Source organism: Phoenix dactylifera, chromosome 17 (genome assembly GCF_009389715.1).
Source record: "Phoenix dactylifera cultivar Barhee BC4 chromosome 17, palm_55x_up_171113_PBpolish2nd_filt_p, whole genome shotgun sequence".
Lineage (NCBI taxonomy): Eukaryota > Viridiplantae > Streptophyta > Magnoliopsida > Arecales > Arecaceae > Phoenix > Phoenix dactylifera.
In genome coordinates this window covers 14,039,480-14,063,403 of record NC_052408.1, presented here as the reverse complement: position 1 = coordinate 14,063,403, position 23,924 = coordinate 14,039,480, and the positions used below count along the sequence as shown (strand labels likewise).

The window sequence follows — 23,924 nt, the reverse complement described above, 5'->3', positions numbered from 1 at the left end:
TTTTTCCCATATCATCAGGCAAGTAATACTTAATCTATGTTCCCTAATGTTTAGACTTTAGATAAAATACACATATGCTCAACTTTTCCTTTTCTGTGGGGTCTCAATGCAAGGGTTAGGTGGGGGCCGACAACAGGGCATCATGTGGCCCATATAGTGTCTCCAAGTGCTATTAGTCTATACGTATGTCCATATATAGCATGCCTCTTTCTAAGTCTTATGAGGAGCATTTCTCTGGCAAAGCAAGTAAAATTTATTTATTGATTAAATTGGTATGTGAAATATATAATTTTTAATAATACAAAAATAATTAATGGGAAAAAAGTATTTTATGTATGGGAGATATGAAAGGAAATAATTATTCTCACAAGATATTAAAAAAGGCTACCTCAATATAGTATCGTGCGGGCACTTACTACGTGAGATGAAACATACAACATGCAGTATACTAATTCTAAATATAAATTGAAGGCAAATTTAAAATGCTAGTAGAGAATATGTTTTTTTAAAAAACAAAATAATATGTGGTCATAGTTTTATAACTTATTCACCTTATCTACTTGGGGATATAATGTTCTTTATATTTTATGGCATAAGAAGCAATTATTTTAATCAAGTAGGATCAATAGTAAAGCCAAATTCCATTGATATATCTATTCCTTCTTCATTGCCCCATCTCATGTGTTTTTTTTAGTCTACCTCCTCTTTTCTTCTATATGTACAAATCACTCTTTGATATTAGTGCACACCTTGCCCTATATCATACATGTCTAAAATATCTAAAGTCATCTATCTCTAAATTTTATCTTAAATAGTATTATCTCTATCTTTTTACAAATAATTTCATTTCTAATCTATATTTTCTTGTATTACTACATATTCATCTTAACATAGTCATTTTTGACATACTTATTTTTTTTGCATATATTATTTTCTAACTATCTAATATATTTTTTATAAATATATAAACATTAACTATAATATGTCGAAACATCTTTCAACAAAAAAGTTCTAATCATAGAAGTTTAATCTGGATGTCCAAAAATGACATCCTTATCAAAAATGACAAGCACAACCTTATCCAATAATTTTGACCCTGTGTTCGTTAGGGCACAGCTTTAACACAATAAACCGAGACCAAAATTGGCTCAAAATTAAAAATTAAGGTCATATTTCATGAACCATCCACTTGTGCCATAGGTTGAGTGACATGTCAATTCCGCCATATGTATGAGATAACGACTAGATTTAATAGCACCGGCCTGATTCACACATAATAGTTAGTTGTTAGGTATAGTAACAATACTTTGTTAACTCCCTTCATCTAATTCATACTTGTGATGGTGAAATGTGGGACAAGGATGCCCAATCTACCTATTTGAACTCTCATCAAGATCTAACCCCATGGGCCATGTCCCACCATGTCCATGGACACATCCTTAAATGTGGGGGTTATGAGTCAAGCCTAAACCACCCGTCCAAGGCTGCGCAAGCCCCGCACACGAAAACCAAAAACCGCCGGCCCGCCCCTCTAAATCCATGAAGCACGCAAGACTTCTTTTAAAACGAAGAAAATAATACTCGTCCCCCTAAAACGTCCCCAGAGAATTCTAAAACCAGTCTCCTATGAACTACTGACCCTCACGTTGGTGCCAAGAACCGGTTTTCCCGCTTGTTGCGGAGGAAGTCGGGGATGCATAGTGATAGAGGAAAAGGACACCGAAATCCATGCACGGTACACGCGGCGAAGCGAGCGGTGCGCGGCCCCGGATCCTCTCCAGCCTGCGTTACGTCCGGCCTCCACCAAAAAGTGGGTCCCATCAATTGCAATTATGCTAAATGGTGGGACCCATGATAATGGACGGTGGATGATTGGATTGTAAGATCTCGGTTGATATAAGAATCGTAGAGGATCGGGACTGGCTGCCCGCAGGCTAAGGCCAGGACAACTCCGCCTCCGTCTCTTCCCCGACTCTCCACACCCCCACCTTATTCTCCCCGTCGGCTCAAAACCGGAATTAAAAAAAATAGAGAATAGACAGAGAATAAATTAGGAATAGCAGCGCCACTTGTGTTCTTAGCCGGAAGAAAACGAAGCAAAAAGGAAACTGATTCCAGAGTGGAAACGGCATTCCTTTTACCCCGGAATAAATCCCACTGCCCTCAGTTTTCTCCTCTTTATTTCTCTGTCTCTTTAATTCTCTCTTAATCTTCTTCTGTTATATAGTCTATGTGCTTCTGATTTTTGTATCTATCTCTTTATTGAAGTCCAGAGGCGGTGTGTAGTAGGAATAAATTGTATTAATTTGGGGGCATTTGGGAGATATTTGGTGAGAGGAGCATGGGGAAGCATTGATTAGTGCTGCGGAGTTTTCTAAATTGGAAGGGGAGGTGGAAGCGGATTCAAGCGAATATCTTATCCGATGCTTGAATAAATGGTATAAGAGAGAGTACCCTGGTGTGATTCGTAGATTTTTACCGTCTTCGCTTCCTTCTTCTTCCATTCTCCATCTCCACAGGGTCAGAAACAGAGAGAGTTTTGAGAGAGATTGCTCCTTTCTTTTTTGTACTCTCAAAATTTGCTCCTTTCTTCTTCTTTCTTCTTATTCTCATCTGTTCCTTTTCTTGTTCTTCCCAAGTTCTGCGCTTTTCTTGATCTTTTTATTCTTTTTCTTTTTCTTTTTGTGAAATAGATAGTGGTATTTTTGTTTGATTTTATATGGAGGGGTGTTGAATATTGGTATTTAGATATTAAAATAGAGAAAAAGAGTAAAAGAGGGGAAAAGGACACCAAAATATTAGTATTATAATAAGAAAAAGAATGGCGGCCGATCGGCGAAGGCACTCCAATCTCCAGTGCTTCCTCACCCGCACCACCCCTTCCGTGCCGTCGCATTCTCTCCCAAAGGTGCCTCTTTGGTTCTTCTTTTTTCTTTAATCGTTTGTATTTTCTTTATCGATGTTAGTCGGATATTATATTGTCTAAATTGATTTATTAAGATTTGAGCTAATTGTCTCGTACGTTGGTCGGTTTTTTGTTCTTTTTAATCTGTAGTGGTGCCACCAGTTTGCTCATCTTTTTTATGTTTCTAATTTGACTTCTCATATCATCTTTTGCCTCTTTCACCCGATGGATTTTTCTTTTATTGTTTTTCTAAAAGAGCTTCTCTTTTTTTTTTTTAATTGATTCATTGTGCTTCTAATTTATAGATCCAAAATTTCTATCTTTGTTTTATAGGTGTTTCTATCTATATATACAAAGTAGATTTGAAAAGATATGCAGATATAATGGAATGTGAATTGTGGAAATGGCTACCCCCTTTTGTTGCTTTTTTGCTCACTTGCAGATCCTTTGGGCATGCAGTAGTCATGGATACTTCACAGTTTCCATTTTTATGGGTTTAGGTTATAAGCTACAATTGAGTTATACTTGTGATCCTCTTCCTTGCTTGGATAATTTGAAATATGGATTCAGGTCGATCTGGAGAAAAAAAGGAAAAAGCTGATCGCCACCCCCCCCTCTCTCTCTCTTTTTCTTTTGTATCTTTGAGAATTGCACGACCTGAGTTGATAACCTTCTCTTTTATGATGTATCAAGGATCGCTCCTGTTATTACTTCTTGCTAACCGTGTTCTAGATTATTCTTCTTCAATTCCAATGAATGTTTTTTTGAATCCTGTGATACTTTCACGAAGTTACAGAAATGATAATGTTAGATTGTATCATTGCAGACATGCTTTCGAGATCTGAACAGCCTCTGGCATCCAGTCATCAAGGACAGGATTGAGTACTTCACTCTCAAAGACCTCTGGGATCAGTATACTGAGTGGAGTGTCTATGGTGCTGGTGTCCCAGTTGTCCTTAACAATGGCGAGACTGTGGTCCAGTACTATGTACCCTACCTGTCTGCAATCCAGATTTACACCAGCAAATCTCCAGTGGCTTCAAGGTCTCCAATCGGATCCCACCTACTGAATTTCACCCTTTTCTGATGATAGCCATTCTAGGCAACTCTAAGCTGCAGTTTGATTTTCTTATAAAGGAACATGCTGGAAGAGAGTGAGAGTGATTCTTGCAGCGATGACAGTGAGAGTGAGAAGCTGTCTAGGTCATGGGATGCTGTATCGGATGACTTCGACCAGGATGCTTCGCCTACTAGGGAACACCTAGGTCATTTGTGCTTTCAGTATATTGAGTATGGTGCTCCTTATGTAAGACTGCCACTCGCGGACAAGGTACAGATTGTTTTGCTAAGATTATCTATTTGATTTAATTTCATGAATTTCTGTTTTTGATGAGTTTATTTTCCTAATTGTATCATTGGTCAGGTGGCTGAGCTAGCTCGGACTTATCCGGGTTTGATGACCCTTAAGAGTGTGGAACTCTCACCTGCTAGCTGGATGTCAGTTGCATGGTACGCCCATCTTTTCTTAATTCTTTTTCTTTTTTTTTTGTTTCTTTTTCAAGTTTGGAGATGCTAGGCCAAATTTTGAAAATGATGGGTTACAGAAGTCATTCGAAAATCCATGGCTGAGGTAGAAATACCACCTGATCTTTGTAGCAATGTAATATCACTGATAACATACCATGCAAACTGTATCATGATTAAGTCGCTTTGTTGCCTTTAGAAGATATAGGGAGTTACTAAGCATGCATTTTTCTGTGGAAATTTCTCAGAAGGGATTTGATATATAAGAAATATATGCTTTTCTTTTCATAGTATGTAATGGTCCCTTTCATGAAAATCAGATTAGTATTTGAATTTATTGATTTCTAGTAAATTTATTTATTTATTTTTGACAGGTACCCTATTTATCATATTCCAGCCCGTAGAAATGTCAAAGATTTGTCTGCATGCTTTCTGACTTATCATACAATCTCCTCAGCTTTTCAAGGTATGCATTCATGTTGGAGGGAAGAGGCAAGAGGAATGGAAATTTGTGCACTTGTTTTCGTTATTACCTCATGATATCGCTTTTTTTTCATTTAGTTTTTTGTCAATTTACTCTTTTATGCTCATGAGTCATGACTGTTCCATTTATTAGGAAGGAGATGCCTTGTGAGCATTGCATGTGTATATTCCTAGCTATCCTCATAATATTATAATAAAGCAGCTGAATTTATATGTGAATGTGATGCTCAATGCAGCAGTTTAAGGTTTAAAATTATAGTACGATCTGAAACGATACATGAAATTACCACAGCCCTAGTGAGATTTGGTTACACCATGCTAGTTTATGCGCACTGCCAGAATTACGATATTTTTTCTTCCCTAAGTTATGAGCACAGCCCTAAGTGAGATTGGTTACACCATGCTTGTTTATGAGCATTTGCATGTGTATATTTTTTCTTCCCTAGTGAAATTAGCACAGCCCTAGTGAGATTTTGTTACTCATAAACAAGCATCTCTTGATGGATGAACAAATAAAAGTGAGGCATACGGTCTTTTCCAGACGAGGAATATGGCAATATATTCACTAACTGCTTCGAGGTTTAGTGGGACTTATGATAAATTTCCTTATCCACCCATATCCTTTCTCCAAATTTGCTGAGATTTGTGTCGTTTTTTTTTGCTCCGTCCTGGCCTTCATCATAGCCATCAGGGATTCAGGATTTGACGAGCTCTGAAATTCATCCCAATCATCTGATGGTCATGACATAGGGTATCATTTCAAAGTTTTATAATTCATGATTACCTGCATGATCAGTTGATCATGATCTTACATTCTGTGATCTATGATGACAAAACTGTTCTATGATTGTTAAAATATCTGTCTAAGAATCATGAAAAAAACAGTTTTTAGGAAAACTTTAACTCTGAAATTTTTAAGCTAACTTAGTGCATTTGTTGTTGGCTACGTGCATGGTCATGTAAAGTTCTGTGCCTGCTCTAGTTATGGTTTAAGACAGGTCCAATTTTTTGTACACAATCTATCCAATAGGGTAGCAGGAAGCTGATATAACATCCAACAGTGCAATAGGAAGTTGATGATTTAATATTTTTATTCAGGTGATCCATGAGTCATTCCCCTCCTGGGAAATTTTCATTTTGCATTTTTCAACCATCTTGTTTTTGCAATTTAAATTGTGAATCATATGTCTAATATGTTAACCCTTTGGCTAACTTTATGGTAACACATGCTGCTTCCTGGATAAAGTGGAATGGATTTGAAGTTTTAAATCCTTGCAAGGACAAGGCCAAAAGAAATTAACCAATGATGCCGTCTTTGGAGATATTTGAAAAACATTTGACAAGTTGGAGTGGGAAATAGCCCACAGCACCCAAGAGGGGGAAGTATTAAGTTCATGCAGTGCTTTTTTTAAACAATAAATTCTCAATGCATTTTGAACGGTAGTTTGTTCAAAATATTGATATTTATATCAAATCCATATCATCACCAAAAATAATAAAAAAATAAAAAATGATGTTTAGTTGTCCAGGGGATTCGTATTTTTTGCTACGAGGTAACCTTAGTAAGTTACTTATCTATGAGGTTGGCATCATGATTTAAATTATGATCCATCAACTTGTCATATTTATGACTCACTTTCAATCTAATGTAGACTATATTTAGATTGATACATAATTTCTACCCGAGGTAATTATTCACACTAAAGAGGCCTGCTGTAATATATTATGGGAGCCAAATTATCAGGCAGGAAAACCTACCTTGTAGGTCATAGTTGCACAAGAACATGAAACCTAGAAGCAAGCCCCTAAAATCTCTAAATAAGAGTTGTGCTGGAAGTTGAAAAAAGAAACATATGACATGAGGAATCACTTTTATCTTTAAGACACATGTAATAAGCCAAAGCCAAAGTCACATTTATATTTCACTTGCTGTGTTAGTCTGTTGGAATTTATTTTCTTGTTAAATAGTATGGGTTCCCATGTTATTTATTGATCAAACATACCCTCCATGACGGAATAAAATTAAATATTTATACATGTCCCAAAGAATATATTTAACTTCCCCCTCTCCCTCCATCTCCCTCACCTCTTTTTACTCCTTCCTTCCTCTTCCACTGCCACCTTGGTGGCTGCTGGGGTTTTTGCCTGCCACCTAGACACTAGACTTTACCCAGGTGCCTATGTACACCCACCAACTGCTACTTTACAATTTTGCAACTCTGTGATTATGTAATTCCCTCCTCAGTGAATTCTAGCTGAAGACAAGGCATATTCTGCCATGCTTGCGGTCATTAAGTAGCTGCTCATGCAAATTGCATATCCTAATTTGTGGCATTTTTTTCCTGCCAAAGTATTCATATATTCAAAATCTCAGAGGCCATTAGTCTTTAAAATATGATGTTCTAATTGATATAAGGCACTTAATGAGGTAAAAATGTTCTAGCTTGATTTTACAGCTCTGATTTTAAAAAAAAAAATTATAACGAACAACTAGCTGCATTGTTTCTGTCAGCAGGCTCTTATTTTTCTGCTGAGGATGTGTTGAATAGTGGTTTAGACTCGTTCTTTAGGCAAACATTCTACAATATTAAGACTCATTCAATTTGGGGTTATAGGGATATTAACTATGAGATTTGTTTTTAGGAAAATTAATTATAAAATTATCAAGTATGCATCTATTCTTGATTATTTACTAATCACTGTCCACAAGCTTCGAATGCTTTACCAGTTTCTAGCAAATGGTTTTGTTTGTTTAGGTGTTGCGTGAATTCTACTAATTCAGATATGCAAGCGATATCCTGTTGCAACTGAGGAAATAAATAATTGCATATATAAAGCTACAACTTTATATGTGCATTTGTTTTATATTCTAAAGGTACTTGAAACATCTTTCTTCAATATACTGGAATGACTTGCAGCTTTGGGGCAGTACTGGTTTGTGTTTTAACTTATTCACTTTTTAAATCTTTTCTATAAATCAATCGAGTTAGTTTTCAAATGTCACGCTTTTTAAGAGTTTCATGTTTCATGTAATTTTGGTCTGATACCACAACTTGCATTTATCACATTGTAAATTATACTACTTAAATATCAAGTGCATTAATCATAGGAAGCTGCACATTTTCCAAGAGAGTTCAGGAACCTAAAGGCTGTTTGGAGTCTCTTGAGACCGACAGTTTATTTATTTATTTATTTATTTGTTAAGAACAAAGATGATAAAACAAATGGTAAAATGCTTTGGTACTGAAGGAATATTATGGTTAGGCACTATGAAATGTGAACAGCAAGTCTACAGAAGTTTTGTGCTGCGATGTGCTTTAAATATTCTGTATCCATTTTAATCTATTCAAGCACTGCTTTTATGCTTGCTTAAGCAGTATTCCATTAACCATCTAGATCTAAGCATATACACTCTGAGGCTTATAGACCTTGACAAACTCTGGTATCTAAATGTCCCATCACTTAATTGTTGAATTTGATTATTCTTCTAGTGTTTGTTGATAATTTTCATCTTTGAATAATATAAATCTTATTATGTCAGTAATTTTGGTGCCACAATTATTTTGGTTTTTACATAGAGATTCTACTTGCTCATCCCTAACATTTCAGTATTGACTAAACATAATCTTTTTGCCGATGTTAGGGAGATTGTCTTTTCTCTGCATCAATATGGTCTGCCCCACACTATGATTGCTTTTGCCGCAACCATGGTGTAGTGATAACATGTTTGTCCAGAGAAGACCCTATAATTGCTTGTTATGCAGAATGTTGTTAGGACGTTAATGGTCTGCCCCACATTAGATAGCTTTTCATTTTGTTTCTTAAGCAGTTACAATAAGATAAACCAAAAAACACATATAATTTTGAAAATTTAATAAATGAATAAGCAGAAACATGGGATAGTTTGCTGATGAAATAAACATGCACTATAGGCAAAATATATCTTATATTGACCTTATAGTAGGGTTATCTGTCTCCGACTACTTCTGGTCTCTCTTTAATGTGCTTTATTTTTGTTGGCTATTGTATTAATTTGGCAGGTTCCAGGTAGCAAAAGAAATAAATGTATTTCAGCCTTTGAAGATTTGAATTTAGGATCTTGGATTCAGGATTTACATGAAGGGAAGTCATAGTGATATTGGTATTGTTTGGTAGTCATAATGTGTCTACCTGCACCAATGCTGTCAAGAAAAGTTGAATGACATGGGGAGCTTTAAATTGTTTAGGAACAAAGTGACTTGTTATCTTCACAACAGAACAGAGATGATAGGATATGGTGGCCAAGCATCATATTTACAATTCAAAAGTTTTTTTCCTTTTTCTTTTGTCTATAATGGATGACGTTTGAACAGTTCTTGGATGATGAAGTATCATTTTTATATGCTACAATACGTATTCATTTTATGTGGAAACATACTCCCCCAGTTTAGTCTGCATCCTGAATATTCAAATTATATTCATACTGTATCTAGCGTGGATTTACATATATTCATGATTTGGCACTGAGAAGTAGCATTAGTTCAACATGAAGTCACCCTTTCTCTTCATTCACTGTCCTTTCACATTCATATAATATTACAGTTGCCAGCCTTTGCAATCTCAGGATTTATAAATCACCTGCATATCTGATGCAATTAAGATCTACCCTTTTCTGTATTTATCATTTTTCTCCAACTTGTTAGTCTTTATGGACAGAGAGTAAAACATAGTTTTGTAACAATCACTGTGATATATGGATTTTTGACTGTACTGTGAATTCAAATCCCAGGAAAAGTTGAACATATTTGTATACTTCTAGAAATGTTTCTACTTTTATTCACTTTTGTGCATGTCATTTTGGATGACTGCCCCTTGATAAAAATTTCCTTGCTAGCTGTTCTCTGCTGGTTCTGGCGTGCATTCAAAGTTCTATCACTGCCATGCATCTTTTGATGCACTTTTTCACTGTGGCACTTGCAGATAATATGGTTGGGGATATGGAGAAAGATGTACATTTTACCACAGAAAATGGACTTGAACTAAAGAAATGGAGCAACTGCATCACTCTTTCTCCCTTTGGACTGGCCACTTACAAAGTGCAGGGGAATATCTGGACAAATCCTGAATGTGCAGACCATGAAAGGATCAGGAACCTCTACAGCGCTGCGGCCTCCTGGTTGAGGCAGCTTGGAGTTCATCACCATGACTTCGACTTCTTCACTACTCACTGATGTAAATAGTTGTTGTTTCCTTTTTCTTAGTAGGCTGCTGCATGTTGCCATCATATCGCCCTACTAAAGTTTCGAGAATTCTGCGAAAAGTGTGAACTCTAGCTTCGGAGTAGGTTGGAGGGTTATGGCGGAACAAAATCAGTGCTTTTTTAGTTAAAAAGTGCTGACGGTGCGTAGAACTGAAAGCAGGTTTTGGTTACATCTCCTTTTTGAGAGATCATGAATTTCAGCATTTTGGCACGTTAATCTTTTTATTGACAGTTTTTCTTGTTGAATTTGAGATATAGAAAGAAGAAAAAAAAGTTTTCTTGTATGTCTGGCTTTTTCATATACTCTCTTGGATTACGTCTTTCATATGTTGGTTGCATGAAAGTGAGGGACAGGAAATGAACGGAAAGTGGGATATCCATCAGCATCAGCATGGATGACCCATATCCTCACATTTCTGTTTTCCTTGTGCTTCTATAGCAATCAAAGAGTTTGAATCTTTGGTTGGTGTTCGACTTCTGCGGCAGGCCTTCATGGAGAAAGATGATCATCTTTTGCTTTGGTATAGGTTCTTGTTAGTTAAACCTGTTCATTGAAAAGCCATTTCTATAGCATCCTTAGTTGAAGGCTTACTTCTGCTTATAAAAATCTTCGTGTATTAATTGTTTGGAACTGAAGCAAATGGTCATTCGCTGATGCAGAATACTAGCTATCATTGTGCTCATCAATCTGTATATTTGGCTATTATACAAGATTTGGTGGAGGTAAATCAGCTGAGAGCAATCTTGCTCCATTTTGGAAAAACACAGTTTTGGATAGCTTTGATTCTAGCTCCTCAAAAATTATGCTCTCTTTATCACCTCAACTTAATGCTGTCGCTTATTCTTGTCCACCCATTTGGAAGGAATTTGAAGGCTCTCTCTAGGCATGGCTACAAGGTTACTTGGATGGGAGATCATGAGGTTGCAATTATTTGCTTTTGAGATTCTCTTTACGAGTGACGCTTGCTCCAAACCCCTGTTCACCACAAATCTTTCACCAATCGAACTCATTCCGGCATCTATCACACACTTGAGTGTTTTTGGACCAGTTCAGGGTAGATGGCAGGGTGAAAGCAACATTCTTGTACCTAGATGCTATGATAAAGACCTTTGAAGTACCTTCTTTCATTGAAGTGAGAGAGCTTTATAGGAAAAGCCAAGACGGGAGGCCTCTGTTCTTAACAAAGATATAGAGAGAAGCCTCCAGAACCAAAAGGTATTCTAGATGTTTGCAATGGATCAGAATATCTCAAAACGGAACCCTTGTTGCCATCGTACATTGTACAACTAAAGTTGATTTTTTTTGGGCAATTCTCCACTACACTCACATCCTATTGCATGATTCGTGGATGGTCTATGGCTTAAAGCTACGCCGTCTAGTGGTTCCTTAGCATCTAATCCCAGTGGCATTTTGATGAAAAAATCCTAACTAGTCCCCACTTGGACCAATGGTAGGGAAGGGTTAGCTAAGACGCTGCTTCGATTGGATCTAGCCTTAGTAAAGTAGAAGTTGAAAGAGATTTTACCATAAGCTGTGGTTGGAAACATCCCTCGTACCACCTCAGACTACTATCCTATGATCATTTACATGGAAGGTATGCATTCTGCTAAACCCTCTAATCGTCCCTTCAGGTGTGAAGCTGTCTGGTTCTCTCATCCGCACTTTAGAAAGATTATTTTGAATACCTGGTCCTGTGAGGTTACGTCTGTTTAATTATATGGTATGCTGACAGGTCCTGTGAGGACTCGTGCGGAAGTGTGTTTAGTCCCATATCAGAATAAATAAATCCAAATAATACCTTCCGATTAGCCATTTTAGATGTGGTCCTAGGTTGTTACAAATGGTATCAGAGTGGATCCAGTGTATAACCTATGTGAACTAGGAGACATTATAACCCAGATTTATTAGCGCAGACCATGGGTCGATCGTGGTGCTTGTGATTGGATTTGAACCTTTAACTTGACTAGGACGTCATGGCTTAAATAGAAAAATATATGTGAGGACTCATGTGGGCATGTGTTTAATCAACCTCGTTCGCACCTCCTTTTTCCATCCAAACTAGAGTTGACTATGATATCAGGGCTTAAACGGGGAGAGTATGTGAGAACTCATGTGGGCATGTACTTAATCGACCTCGTTTGCACCCCTTTCTCCTATCCCAACTAGCGCTGATCGAACTTTGGAAATTAGGCTTGATGTTTATACCTAAGTGCGGCCCGGACATCATGCCTCTATTTTTGGTCTAGGCCCGGCCCTAGCCTGAAAGCTTAATACCAGGCCCACCCAACAAATCTAATATTCATATATTCATTAACATTTAGTGTAAGATTTCATTATTATAATAATTAATTATCTGGGCCAGTCTGGGCTGGGCTGAGCCATTTTTTAATTTTGCCGGCTCTGCCCCGTTCTCAGATCGGGCTTTTTTTTGTTTTGTTGTTTTTTTGCCTAGGCTCGTCCCAGGAGCCTATTTTTAGTGTCCAAACCAGACAAATTTTGGGCTCGGCTGGACGACCATAACTCATATATTAAACCCCTCTCACGCCCCTCTTCGGCCCTGCTTTCCAAAGTCTCCAACTCCAAAACCTTTTTTTCCCTGCTACGCCACCGCGTCCCATCAACTCTCTCTATCTCTCTCTCTCTCTCTCTCTCTCTCTCTGATACCGTCCGAGGAGACATATAACAATCGTTTTTAAAATCCGATCTTCTCCTTCCGGGTCCGTTACCCAAGAAGCCGAGTCGGCGAATCCGATTCCCTCCCTTATCAATCCGAATGTGATGCTTATCCGTTTGTTCCCCGATCCGTTTCTTTTCCGTAAATCTTTGGATCGGTCTATGGCCGCGGCCTCTCTCTGGTAATCCGCCGCCATGCTCGTCTCCTTCTTGCTCGGCTTCTTCTTGGGGGTCGCTGCCCTCGTGGTCGTCGAGGGCTTGACGGTTCTTTGGGTCATCGATCGGCTCCGCCGGAAGGGGGCCGTCGTCGAACCGCCGGAGCGGGAAGTAGGCCGCGATGTCGAAAGCGAGCGTTTGCCGACCTACCCGTGCAACAAGCAGGTCAGGTTTCTTACCCCGTCTCCCCCTCCCCTTTATTGCATAGTTGAGATTCTTAATGTTTGTTTCTGGGGTTGTTAGATTCTTGATTGTTCTCGGTGAAATTCTTGATTTCGCTTGTCAAAACATGGTTGTAGTTAATTTTGATTTCTTTTTCCTCGTAGGGAATACATTTTTTGGTGTGTTTTGATGGCAAACATTGGAACTTTCACGGTTAACAAGAAAGAAATGCATTGAACACAAGAAAATAATGGTAGGAGAAGTGAAAGAATGTAGAGAGAGAGAGAGATTGAGAGGGAGAATTTCTTGAAATGAGAAAAGGAGGGGAAAAATGGCACGACCATTTTCCAGTGCAACTAGTATGTATTAGGCTTTACCCATCCTCCATTTGATTGGTATTGAAGAGTGAAGGATGTGCCTAGAAGCATGGTTTTAAATCCTGGGGGATGGGGATGTTCGTCCATCCAGCCCATTCCTGCCTGTGACAAAACGGGAAGCGGGAGAGGGGCTGGACCCTGAAACCCACTTATGCTGGGCGAAATCACGCTGAGGGTAGGAGGAAGAGAGAAAGAAGAAAGAAAGAAAGCAAGGAAGGAAGAAAGGAAGGAAAGAAGAAATCAAAAAATCAAAGAAAAGAAAGAAAGAAGAAGAAAAGGAAAGAAGGATGGAAGGAATGAAGAAAGGAAAGAAAAAAGAAAAGAGATCAAAAAAGAAAGAAATAAATGAAAGAAGAATGGTAGAGAGATGGAGGGTACGTACTAGGGTGCTTGACTGGGATAGCCCTTGAGATGGGTTGGGATGTGGGGTGTCCCTTTCTATGGAGAAACTGGGAGATCCGATCCCACGGGATTTAAAACATTGCCTAGAAGTAATATTCTGAACTTGGATGGCTCTAAAGTTTTCTTGTCTATGTTTATGAAGGGTAGTGGTTTAGTTTTTAGTGCTAGAGTTTCACTATGGAAGATATTGTGAAGGGAGGATTTGTTTTACAAAACATGAAATATATTTTAAGGAAGGGAAAACAGTAGTTGTGATGGGATTAGGTGTGTAGATTTTTAATGTATAATAGAGCTGAGGCAAAATCTAGGCTGATAAGGAAATCAATAAAGAAAATTATAGAAGAAACAGTTTAACGCCTAGTTGCACTGTGCAACACCTATTGCTGTAGTCAGATTTAGAAGCATTTTGGGTTCCGAAAAAGGAGAGGAGAGAAATTGAAGAGGAAATAGTACGAATTTAACGTTTTCAGCATTGTACTTATTTTGAATAATATGGTATTGGGGCTAATGTGGACAGTTGAGGGAAGAGATTTAAGGGATTTTAGGTTGTTTTGTGGGGTCTGAATGTGCATAGATCCAGATATTAGATCTACTGGTACTGGAAAAGAGGAAGAAAGAATAGAAGAAGATGGGTGTAACTTAACGAGAGGAAAGGAGAGAAAAGGAGACTGCCAAATAACTTTTTCCCAACTCTAAAATTTGCTTTAATTATTGCTTGTCTTCTCTTCGTATAAATAGATTAGTGTGTGATCTATTAGGAAGGATTCTTATTCAATAGAAGGAAGATAGATTGTAAAACTAATACATGTATGCCACGATGGAGAGAAGGGAGTAGAGAGAGAGAGAGAGAGAATTGACTAAATATATTTTATCTCGCTTCACCCAAATTCAATAAAATCTAGAACCAACAAAAATGAAAACTATATTTTATCTGGTGGTTAAATGTTTTTTCTCAGTAAAGTTTCAATGAACTTTATATTACTCAAACAACAATTTTTAGGGCCTCTTTTTCTGCTACTGGTCCAAATTGAAATTTACATGAAGCCATGATAAAGAATTAAAAAAAAAAACAAATTCTTGAAGTTGTCTTTAGTAGATAATGTACCATTCCTATCATCCAATGAATATGTTATTGGAACAACCAACAGTCAACAAGTCAGTGTAGACATAAAAAGCGTATGAGTTAAACTTATTTGTGGCTTCATCTTCAATGAGTTACAGACCTGGAAAAGATAGTCACAACCAACTAGACTCATTCCAACTATTTGGATTGAAGGGTTTAAGGTCTTTATTTTTCTTACGAGGGAGGCAGCTTTAAACCGCAGGGCGTATTCTCAATGTATAAATAAGTAGCGAAGGTCGGTTGTTCAACATCAGACCAAATTAGACAACTAGAGGAGGCACTGAAGGAAAATATATAGTTATGTGTTGATTACAAGGTATTTTGATTTTTTGATTTTTGAGAATCTTTTATGAAAATTGCTATATTTTATGAAAAACAGAAAACCCTCTAAGAAAACTAGTGGGTTCCGTATCTTTTATTTCAACTTTTAAGGGTCATGCACTTCTAAAACTAGAGGTAACATTTTTTTTCTTATTGCTAATATTTTAGTTTTGTTGTCTTGTTTGTTGACAAGGACAATAATCGATCGCACTGTGTTTGGCATGTCAGAATTATTAAACCTTGTAGAATTTGGTATAAGATGTGAGATACTGAGATATGGGCTTGTTATTCTGCTTAACCATAATCTGAAAACCTGTCTGGTTGCTTCTTTATTTAATGTGCCAGTTTTAGTCCATATTATCATTCATCCACTAAATAACCTGATATAAAATCAACTCATTTTTTATTCAGTCCTTTCCACCCAAATTAGTTTGCATATATTCTATAAGTTAACTTTAGATTTTATTTTTGATTTTTGTAAAAACTTAGCTTAATCATTTTGGCTGAATGTTAAAACATATTATATTTATTATAATTCGGTATTCATGAAAGTCCTATCAAAACTTCATGCTGGGTTACCTTGGATTGCTTGGAAACTGCATTGACATCATCAAGTTCTTACGTGGTTTATATTTTATAATATCTATGTGATGATGATGAAATTGGAGTTATGTTTTAATAATATGTTTTAGTTATGCTGATAATCATTACCATTGACATTGTTACATGCTTTCTTGTGCGCTGTTCTTTGACCCTTTTTTGTATAGCGAAGGAATCTTATTTTTCCATGAATTTTATTTGACATTCTCAGTTTTGGTGAGCATGCTTCTTTATGTGTGATTCATGTTGGGTTGTTAAGCTTTTCAGGCAGTTTGTGATAATATCTCCTGAGGTTGGCAATCAAAAATATTCTATCATGCATTTGATTTCATTTTTGTCATTTATGCTAAAAAGAAAATGACATTGATTCTGGGTGAGTTCATTTATGTGTCAACAGAATATGATCAGCAGCGATTAGCTAACTGTTGTTCTGTATACATTCATATAGTTGTGTTACATGTGCATGTGAACAAACATTCTTTTTTTTTTTTGTCAATTTGTGAATACACAGGGAGTACTGTGGGTATTAGAACAAGAGAAGGTTCCAAAGGTTAATACTGATGGATCACCTACAAGAGGGTCCAAGGAGCAAAAGTATAAGAAAAACATTGTGGAGGTTTTCCCTGCCAAAAAAATTGCTAAAATCAAAGATCATGTGCTAATCTTGTCAGATCAAGATGGTTCTCAAGCAACCATTGAACTCCTGGATTGTACAGTAGTAGCTGTTTCTGCTTCAAATTTATCTTCACGAAAGTGGTGAGTCGTATACAACCAATGCCTTTCTTTCAGAGTCGTGATGTTGGCGCATTCTTACACTGCTATTTAAACAAAATTCTGCTATTTATTTCCGATTGAAGTATATTACAATGTCTACAAATAGGCATATTAGTCTAGATATATTTTTTTAGTATTTTTAAATTTCTTATAAGATATTCTAACATAATAAATCTTTCTCTTAACCCATATTCATGAAAATGGAGAGCTATGTAAAAAAACATTTTCCTTAAAGAAAATTGCCATTTTGACACAATTTGTCATGATCTTTTTAAACATGCTATTTTCTCTCCTTGAAGAATATATTATATATTTTGCAAATTATGACTATTGAATTTTATTTGAAAATGTACAATTTCTTGTATTTATTATATCGTCCATAATAATATATATTATGGATTATACTCCACTCGAGAGGAGAAGGAATTTGCTTCTGTCTCGAGAGGAGAGGGAATATGTTCCTCTCAAGTCCAAGATCAATGTCAAATCAAAGATCCACAATGTTAACTATTCTGTACCATTAGAAATGCCTAAAAACCAAAAATCATGCATTTTGGTGCTCTAACCAATGCATCAAATAGATAAAAAAATGGACAGTTTTCATTTTAAGTATATCAAATTACACGATAAAGCATTTAAGTATGAAGAAGAATCCACATTATTGATCATGATTTGGACGTGTTAAAACATGTATAATTTGAAATTAATAAATTTTATCGTTTAGATCATAGAAAAACATACTCTCAAATCATTTTAACCATATACTTTTTACCCACTTAATGCACATTTAGAGACAACTAAAATACATGATTTTGATTTCTAGGCATTTTTGGTAATATAGATCATGATCGGTGGTGTAGTTTTATTTAGTTGTTCAATTGTTGATTTTGGACTTGAGAGTAGTAGATACTCTCTTTTCTTGAGAGGAGCATAGTTTGTTTCTCTCTCTACACACACACACATATTAATGCCCTAGATAGATGTGTTGTCCCCTCCTTGATAAAGAATGGCTTATTTCATGTCTGTTTTATTACTAAATATGATCTATCAGTTTGTTGGCTTCCCTACAGTTGTGCAGAGGACATCATGCTTCTTGTCTGTCCAACATGCATTCTTTAATATGTTGCTTAGTGCTGGTGACAAATATACATTCGGTACCTAATTTTGCTTCTGAACACCTTTTAGGGCTAAAAGGTACCCCATTAAATTGGAAAGCAAGGACTCAGTAATTTATAGTGGAAGTAAGATGTGTTACTTATATGCTGACACTTCTTGGGAGAAGGAATCATGGTGCAAAGCTCTTCGTCTTGCATCCTGTCTTGATGGGGGAAAGTGGCACTGGTTTTTGCAGTTGAGTGAAGAGTTCCACAATTATGTGGCATCCTTAAATGCTGAATACCCTTCATTTCTCAAGCCTTCAGCACTTTTATGTGAGGCTACAGATAAAACAAGTAGGATCGATGGATCTTCAAGAGTTCGTCTTTTTCTGAAAAAGCTTGCAAAGAAGGCAACTACAAAGACTGGTGTAGAAAGTAAAGCAAGTTCAGCTTCAGCATCCATCCGTGGTGAAAGAAGGATTGGTGATAAGTTTCATCCATTGAATGATGCATCATTAACAGATGGACTTTTAAAAAGTTCTTTAGAGGACAGGTCTTCGAGCAATTCTTTGCAAGATTCGGTGCAACCTCCTTCACCAAGGTCTGCTTATTTGGGTAACAAAAGCCTGTTTCCCATATTTTCTGATGCAGTTGGTGATGAGAATTTTCTCAGTGATGAGGGTACACTTTGCTGGAATTTGTTGTTTTCAAGGCTGTTTTTTGATGCCAAAAAAAGCGTTGATATACATAATGCCATAAAAACACGCATCCAGGTAATCAATATAATACCCCCCCCCCCTCCTTTCTCTCAAACCTTGTATGTGATGCTAATTTTTCTCCTTTTTTTGGGAGCAGAGAACATTGTCAAATATGAGGACCCCTAGTTACATTGGTGAAGTAACATGCACTGGCTTAAGTGTTGGAAATATTCCGCCTTATATTCATAAAATGAGGGTTCTTCCCATGGACTTGAACGAGGTGTGGGCTATGGAAGTTGATATTGAATATGCTGGTGGTGTAATATTGGACATTGAGACAAGGCTTGAAGTTTGTGAACCTGAATTGCAAAAGGACATAATAAATACAACTTTGGAACCAACTTCTGCTGGGGAAGTGAATTCAGAACTTCTTGAGGGTATTGAGCATTATAGAGATCAGTTAAAATTTTCAAATAACATAGCTGCTAGAGTGGATAATAGAGATGAAGGGGATAAAGTAGGTGAGTACAAATATATGTTATTTTTTGTCATCTCAATTAAATTTTCATTAGAAGACATTTTGTAAGACTGCAATGTGTAAACCTTCTAGAAGGAAAGGAGGAAAAACAACTGTAGGTTAATAAATAATTCGTGCTTCTTGTTGCACATCAGTTTTGAGTTTGTAGCTGCACCTCTGAGGAATGAAAGTCATCTTACCATTAATATCTTATCATTATTATTCCTTCAAAATATGACAGATATTAGGCAGATCTATGTTAGTAAATAATTGCAGATAAATTTATAATATCTTTTACAATTTAATATAAGAGATACGTTTATCTTTTTTTTTATGAAATGAATAATGTGATCAATCAAAATTTTTAGATTTTAATGTTAGTGGACACATTCGTCTAGTCCTTTTTAATCTCTTTTTTCCTTCTCTTCGTCCACAAATCTCTTTTCCCCCTTATCTTCTTCTTCCTGGCATGTGGATTCTCTTTTTGAGGCTATTGTTTTTCCTTAGGGCGAGTTCCTACTCGGCCTACCTTCCTGAAACTTTCAGCCAATGAATGCAATACTTAATTATCCTTCTATTGCATTTGTTTTATTTCTTACGATCCCAAATTGTGGAAACCTATATCATTGCATACCAGCTTCCACATGCAAATGCAAAGTGCTATATGGTATCTCTTACTTCTTTCACTTTTATCCCCACTCTCATGTTTAAAAGCAATATGTGTTTCATTTAAAGCTTTACATAAACCTTGGTATTCTTTTAATGATTTAAAATTAATTGTATAACCAATTAAGAACACAAAAGCTCTGAGCTGGAAATTCAATCCTAAAGATTGTGTTAAAATATTGATTAATGATTAATAATTTATAAATTTTCTCCATAGTGCTTTCATAAATAACCATCTTTCCTGAATTATTGGTCATTTGTTTATAAACTTATTGACCGTTCTTACTGTAAAAATGTTTATCCTTCAACACAAGTTTATCTTATCATTTATTACAACTTATATCTAGGTGGTGCTTTTGCGCTTTTTTCTCAAAGGAATAAAGGCAACTTACAACTAGGCTATCTTCTTCTTTAATCTTAAAAACAAATTTGAGCTTCTCTTCATATTAAGTTTTTTCTCCCCTGTGTTTTGTTGAATGTTATTGTTTACCATTTGTCAATTCTCTGTAGCTTTATCCTCGATGGGGTAAACATTATAGTCTCGTCTTTACTCATTTGTAACCTTCCATTCTTACAAAATATTGAGGTCAACAATTGTTGTTTTTGCTGGTTTCATAACTGCATTCTGATGCAGAAAAATTGTTGGCCTTGATATCATTCTCAATGGTATGATATGGTCATGCAGTGCCTAAACTGCATTCGATGTTACCACTCTATTCCCATATTTGCATTAGATATATCATGGTGCCTCTTTTAACCCTATTTTTATCAGGTCCAGGCTAAATAAAGTCATTGCAATAGCATATCGATTGGCCATCAGCTTTCACTTTTGTTTCATTTTTCTTGTATACCCTGACTTAGTCTACGAAATCTTAACTCTCACTGTCCAAGATATTACATTTCTTATTTAGGTTCTTTTAAACTCATCAACTAATATAATACACTTGCAGGAAGACATATATCATGGCATCTCATCCTAAACATTTTAGAAGCAATTTATTTATCAGAATTCTGGAAGAGAGCTTGGAACTCTTGCTATGATTATTCTAAGCATTTTGAGTATGGTCTCATGCATATATTTCGTGTTCTTGATATGTCCTTCTGTTCACCTTCTATGACACCCGTTCCAAGTTAAGGATCAATGTGTTGCACATGCACATGTGTCAGAGACGTGCCATAATACGATTCAACAAGTTTACCAATCAAAATAGTTGCTGATGGTTGACCTGCTTAAGTCAACCCAATTTCTATTTGGATATGCCAGTTAGGCCCCTTTACAAGTTTGCTTTATTTCAGATCCAAAGCTATCACGTCTTAATTAAGCTTAAGTTTTCTTTTCTAACAGACCTAATGAAAGTTACATCATCACTGCTCATGAAAGAAGGTTTCTTGACTTCTGCAAATGAGTTAGCGATGTTGTTTTCTAAAACTGAACTGTTTTCCTTCAGTTTCTGCAGAGACCTAAAGATGATTGCTAGCACATTCGGTGTTTCATAGGCTGTTTGGTCGTGTTATCCAGTACCTAAACTATAATTAGAAGTGTTAATGCATTTTCAAATTCCATGAAACCAACAACTATAACCTGTAGATTCTCACCTATTTTTCTGTGGTGCTATAGCTATTATATATTTTACAGGTGAATGCGTACAATGAATCAATGTCAAATAAAAAACTTTGTTTTTATTCTTTTTCACCTATAACATGCACAAAATTCTCTGACCCTGCTCTGTGTCCTTTCCTGATATAATATCATGAGTCTTCTATGTTACCTTGGAGCACCATGATCAAGAAACCCTTTAAAAATTGGACATCTTTCTCTTTTTTTAGGTAAATATTTTTTAATAATCTTGCAGCCATATAAATTGCATTCTCGCAGATATGTATGTACTCCAATAGGGCATGGAAATGCTTGGTTCTCTGAGTTGCCAGAGAAAGAAGTCATACTCGTTATGCTTAAATGGATTGTAAAATTATTTCTGTAAGCTATATATTATGTTTAGGGATTGCCTTTTTATTGCAGATGGGTTGAAACAGTCAAGGAGCAACAGTTGGACGTCATCTTATGTGTCAAGGTGGAAGGCCATCCTTCATTCTATTGCTGACCAAGTTTCACAGGTTAGTCATTATGCATTTTCTATTCTGATGTTTCATTGTAATTTCTCAATTTGTTGATAATTCATGTCTGAAGGAAATCAGTCAATTGAGTTGAACCTGAGTAGATGAAATAGGCCCAGTTGCTTAATAATTTGACAGTGACTTTCTCCAGCATTCATACCTCCCTTTTAGTTAATCCTTTATTTTTTGGAAAATTCTTCTTGTAAATGATACTTTAGTATGTTTTCTCGGAAGTATGATCTCATGGTGAATATGTTGCTGGATGTAATTTCTGTATCCGTGTTGACTTCGTTTTTGTGAAATTATTGTTTTTATTATTGCTTCAGTTAAGTATCAGTGCAACAGTTTCCATTCTTATTTATAATTTTCCATTTTTTGCTTCACTTTCTTTCTTGTTGGAAGTGATATAGCGCTGCGCTGCTTCATCAGCAAGTTGACTGAGTAATAACAATGCTGTATATATATGATCTGCTGTTTGCTAGTGCTACATTATGGAAAATGAGTAGAGATGCCAATTTCATGAAGGCTGGGATTATACTGTTATAATGTGCAAAACTTTGGTTAGACCTTTTGACACAGTACATTCAATTTCAGAGTAACTTACAAAACTTGCACTTTTTTTTTCATGAAGGTGCCACTCTCCTTGGCAATAAGGGTTGCATCGTTTCGAGGGACTCTACGCTTACATATTAAGCCACCACCTTCTGACCAGTTGTGGTTTGGATTCACATCCATGCCAGAAATAGATTGGAACTTGGAGTCTTCAGTTGGGGACCGAAAAATCACCAATAGCCACATTGCTTTGCTCATTGGCAATCGATTTAAGGTAGCAAATGGGTTCCTGATTCATTGCTATGTTCATTTATATTCTAGATTCCCTAGTGATTCTATTGGTAGAATCTGTTTGCATGCATGGCATACATTTGGCTTTTCAGCACTTCTCCAGGAGGCATGATGTGGTTTTACATCTAGAAAACCTCATATAATTTTGACATTGGTATCATTCTGCAGGCTGCAATTCGCGAAACTTTAGTACTGCCAAACTGTGAAAGCTTATGTATTCCGTGGATGTTAGTGGAAAAGGATGACTGGGTCCCGCGTGAAGTTGCACCATTCATATGGATCAATCAAGAAGCCTTGGATGTTAGAGGTCTTGATTTATCAAACTACCAACCTGAGGAAGCTAAAACAAAGCTTGATGGTAACAACAGAAGTAAGGCTGGTCCTGCTTTTCTTGATGACAAGCTTGAGAAAGAAAAGAATGTAATACAAGCTGAGCAGCCACCCCAAGAACCCATCTCCGAGTTTTCTAGTTCTCATGGTGGGTCTCTTGCATCAGTTTCTGATGGACAGTCTTCTTCTGATAGCATAAATGAGGAGTTACAGATGCTGCTATTAAGGACAAATGAAACACAAGAGAGCTGTGATCAGAGCAGAGTGGAGTCTCCCACGACTTCATCCTCTAGTGCCATAGTAACAACAGTGGAGGAGACAATTCCTCTTGAGGAGGATGCAAAACCAAAGAAAATTGGTAGGCGAGCTAGGATGAAGGAAATTGGGAAGAGGGTGGGAGACAAGTTAGAAGAAAAGAGACGCCACCTCGAGGAAAAAAGTAGGCACATTGTTGAAAAAATGCGAGATAATACAAGGACATGAAATTTTGGTTCAGCCAACAGGAAATGCCGACAAATTATGGAGGGCTGAGATATTGTGTAACAGTGGGATGTTCATGGCAAGGAAATTATTATGATTTTGCAACAAAGGCTATTAACCACTTATTAGATTCTTTGTGAAGTGCTGCAGGTGTTGGTATTTCTTGAAGTTAGACCTATTTTAAAAAATGCTTGTACAGTATCAACTATTATCTATAAAAAGGTGTCTTCTTTTCCTTGATCATATTTAGGACGATATTTCACACTAGCGTGCATGATATCATTTCATTTTACCGTCTGCAAATAAACACTGCAGGAAACAGTTGTACCATTTAACTCAACTATGGTAGAATTGCAGTTAAACGTGTTTACCTTGCTA

The 23,924-nt window shown here is 36.5% G+C and overlaps 2 protein-coding genes across 3 annotated transcripts; both read left to right on the top strand.

Annotated features, from left to right (window-relative positions):
- The first annotated feature begins 1,960 nt into the window (after positions 1–1,960).
- Positions 1,961–10,435, top strand: LOC103716400. Of its 2 annotated transcripts, XR_003387517.2 has the most exons (7): positions 1,961–2,908; positions 3,732–3,949; positions 4,043–4,235; positions 4,329–4,414; positions 4,804–4,895; positions 7,669–7,787; positions 9,872–10,008. XR_003387517.2 is itself a non-coding variant. In XM_008804382.3 (6 exons), the coding sequence occupies exons 1-6, from the start codon at positions 2,822–2,824 to the stop codon at positions 10,120–10,122; spliced, it is 927 nt and encodes a 308-aa protein (XP_008802604.1). In that variant the 5' UTR covers positions 1,968–2,821; the 3' UTR covers positions 10,123–10,435. The 2 variants fall into 2 exon arrangements, 1 of the variants encoding a protein (XP_008802604.1); XM_008804382.3 differs by lacking the exon at positions 7,669–7,787 and having other exon boundaries at positions 1,968–2,908; positions 9,872–10,435.
- A 2,274-nt stretch (positions 10,436–12,709) lies between these two features.
- LOC103716408 lies at positions 12,710–23,789 on the top strand. The gene is made up of 7 exons (XM_008804393.4): positions 12,710–13,206; positions 16,538–16,782; positions 17,986–18,670; positions 18,753–19,116; positions 21,799–21,893; positions 22,525–22,719; positions 22,905–23,789. Exons 1-7 carry the CDS (start codon positions 13,021–13,023, stop codon positions 23,547–23,549), a joined length of 2,415 nt encoding a protein of 804 aa, XP_008802615.1. The 5' UTR covers positions 12,710–13,020; the 3' UTR covers positions 23,550–23,789.
- Positions 23,790–23,924: the final 135 nt, after the last annotated feature.

Excerpts from the sequence above, each read along its gene's own strand:
- LOC103716400 (XM_008804382.3), top strand. The coding sequence starts at position 2,822 with ATGGCGGCCGATCGGCGAAGGCACTCCAATCTCCAGTGCTTCCTCACC. Across the intron at positions 2,909-3,731 it reads CGTCGCATTCTCTCCCAAAG|ACATGCTTTCGAGATCTGAA; the intron begins GTGCCTCTTTGG and ends GTATCATTGCAG. Across the intron at positions 3,950-4,042 it reads AAATCTCCAGTGGCTTCAAG|GAACATGCTGGAAGAGAGTG; the intron begins GTCTCCAATCGG and ends TTTCTTATAAAG.
- LOC103716408 (XM_008804393.4), top strand. The coding sequence starts at position 13,021 with ATGCTCGTCTCCTTCTTGCTCGGCTTCTTCTTGGGGGTCGCTGCCCTC. Across the intron at positions 21,894-22,524 it reads TTGCTGACCAAGTTTCACAG|GTGCCACTCTCCTTGGCAAT; the intron begins GTTAGTCATTAT and ends TTTTTCATGAAG. Across the intron at positions 22,720-22,904 it reads TCATTGGCAATCGATTTAAG|GCTGCAATTCGCGAAACTTT; the intron begins GTAGCAAATGGG and ends ATCATTCTGCAG.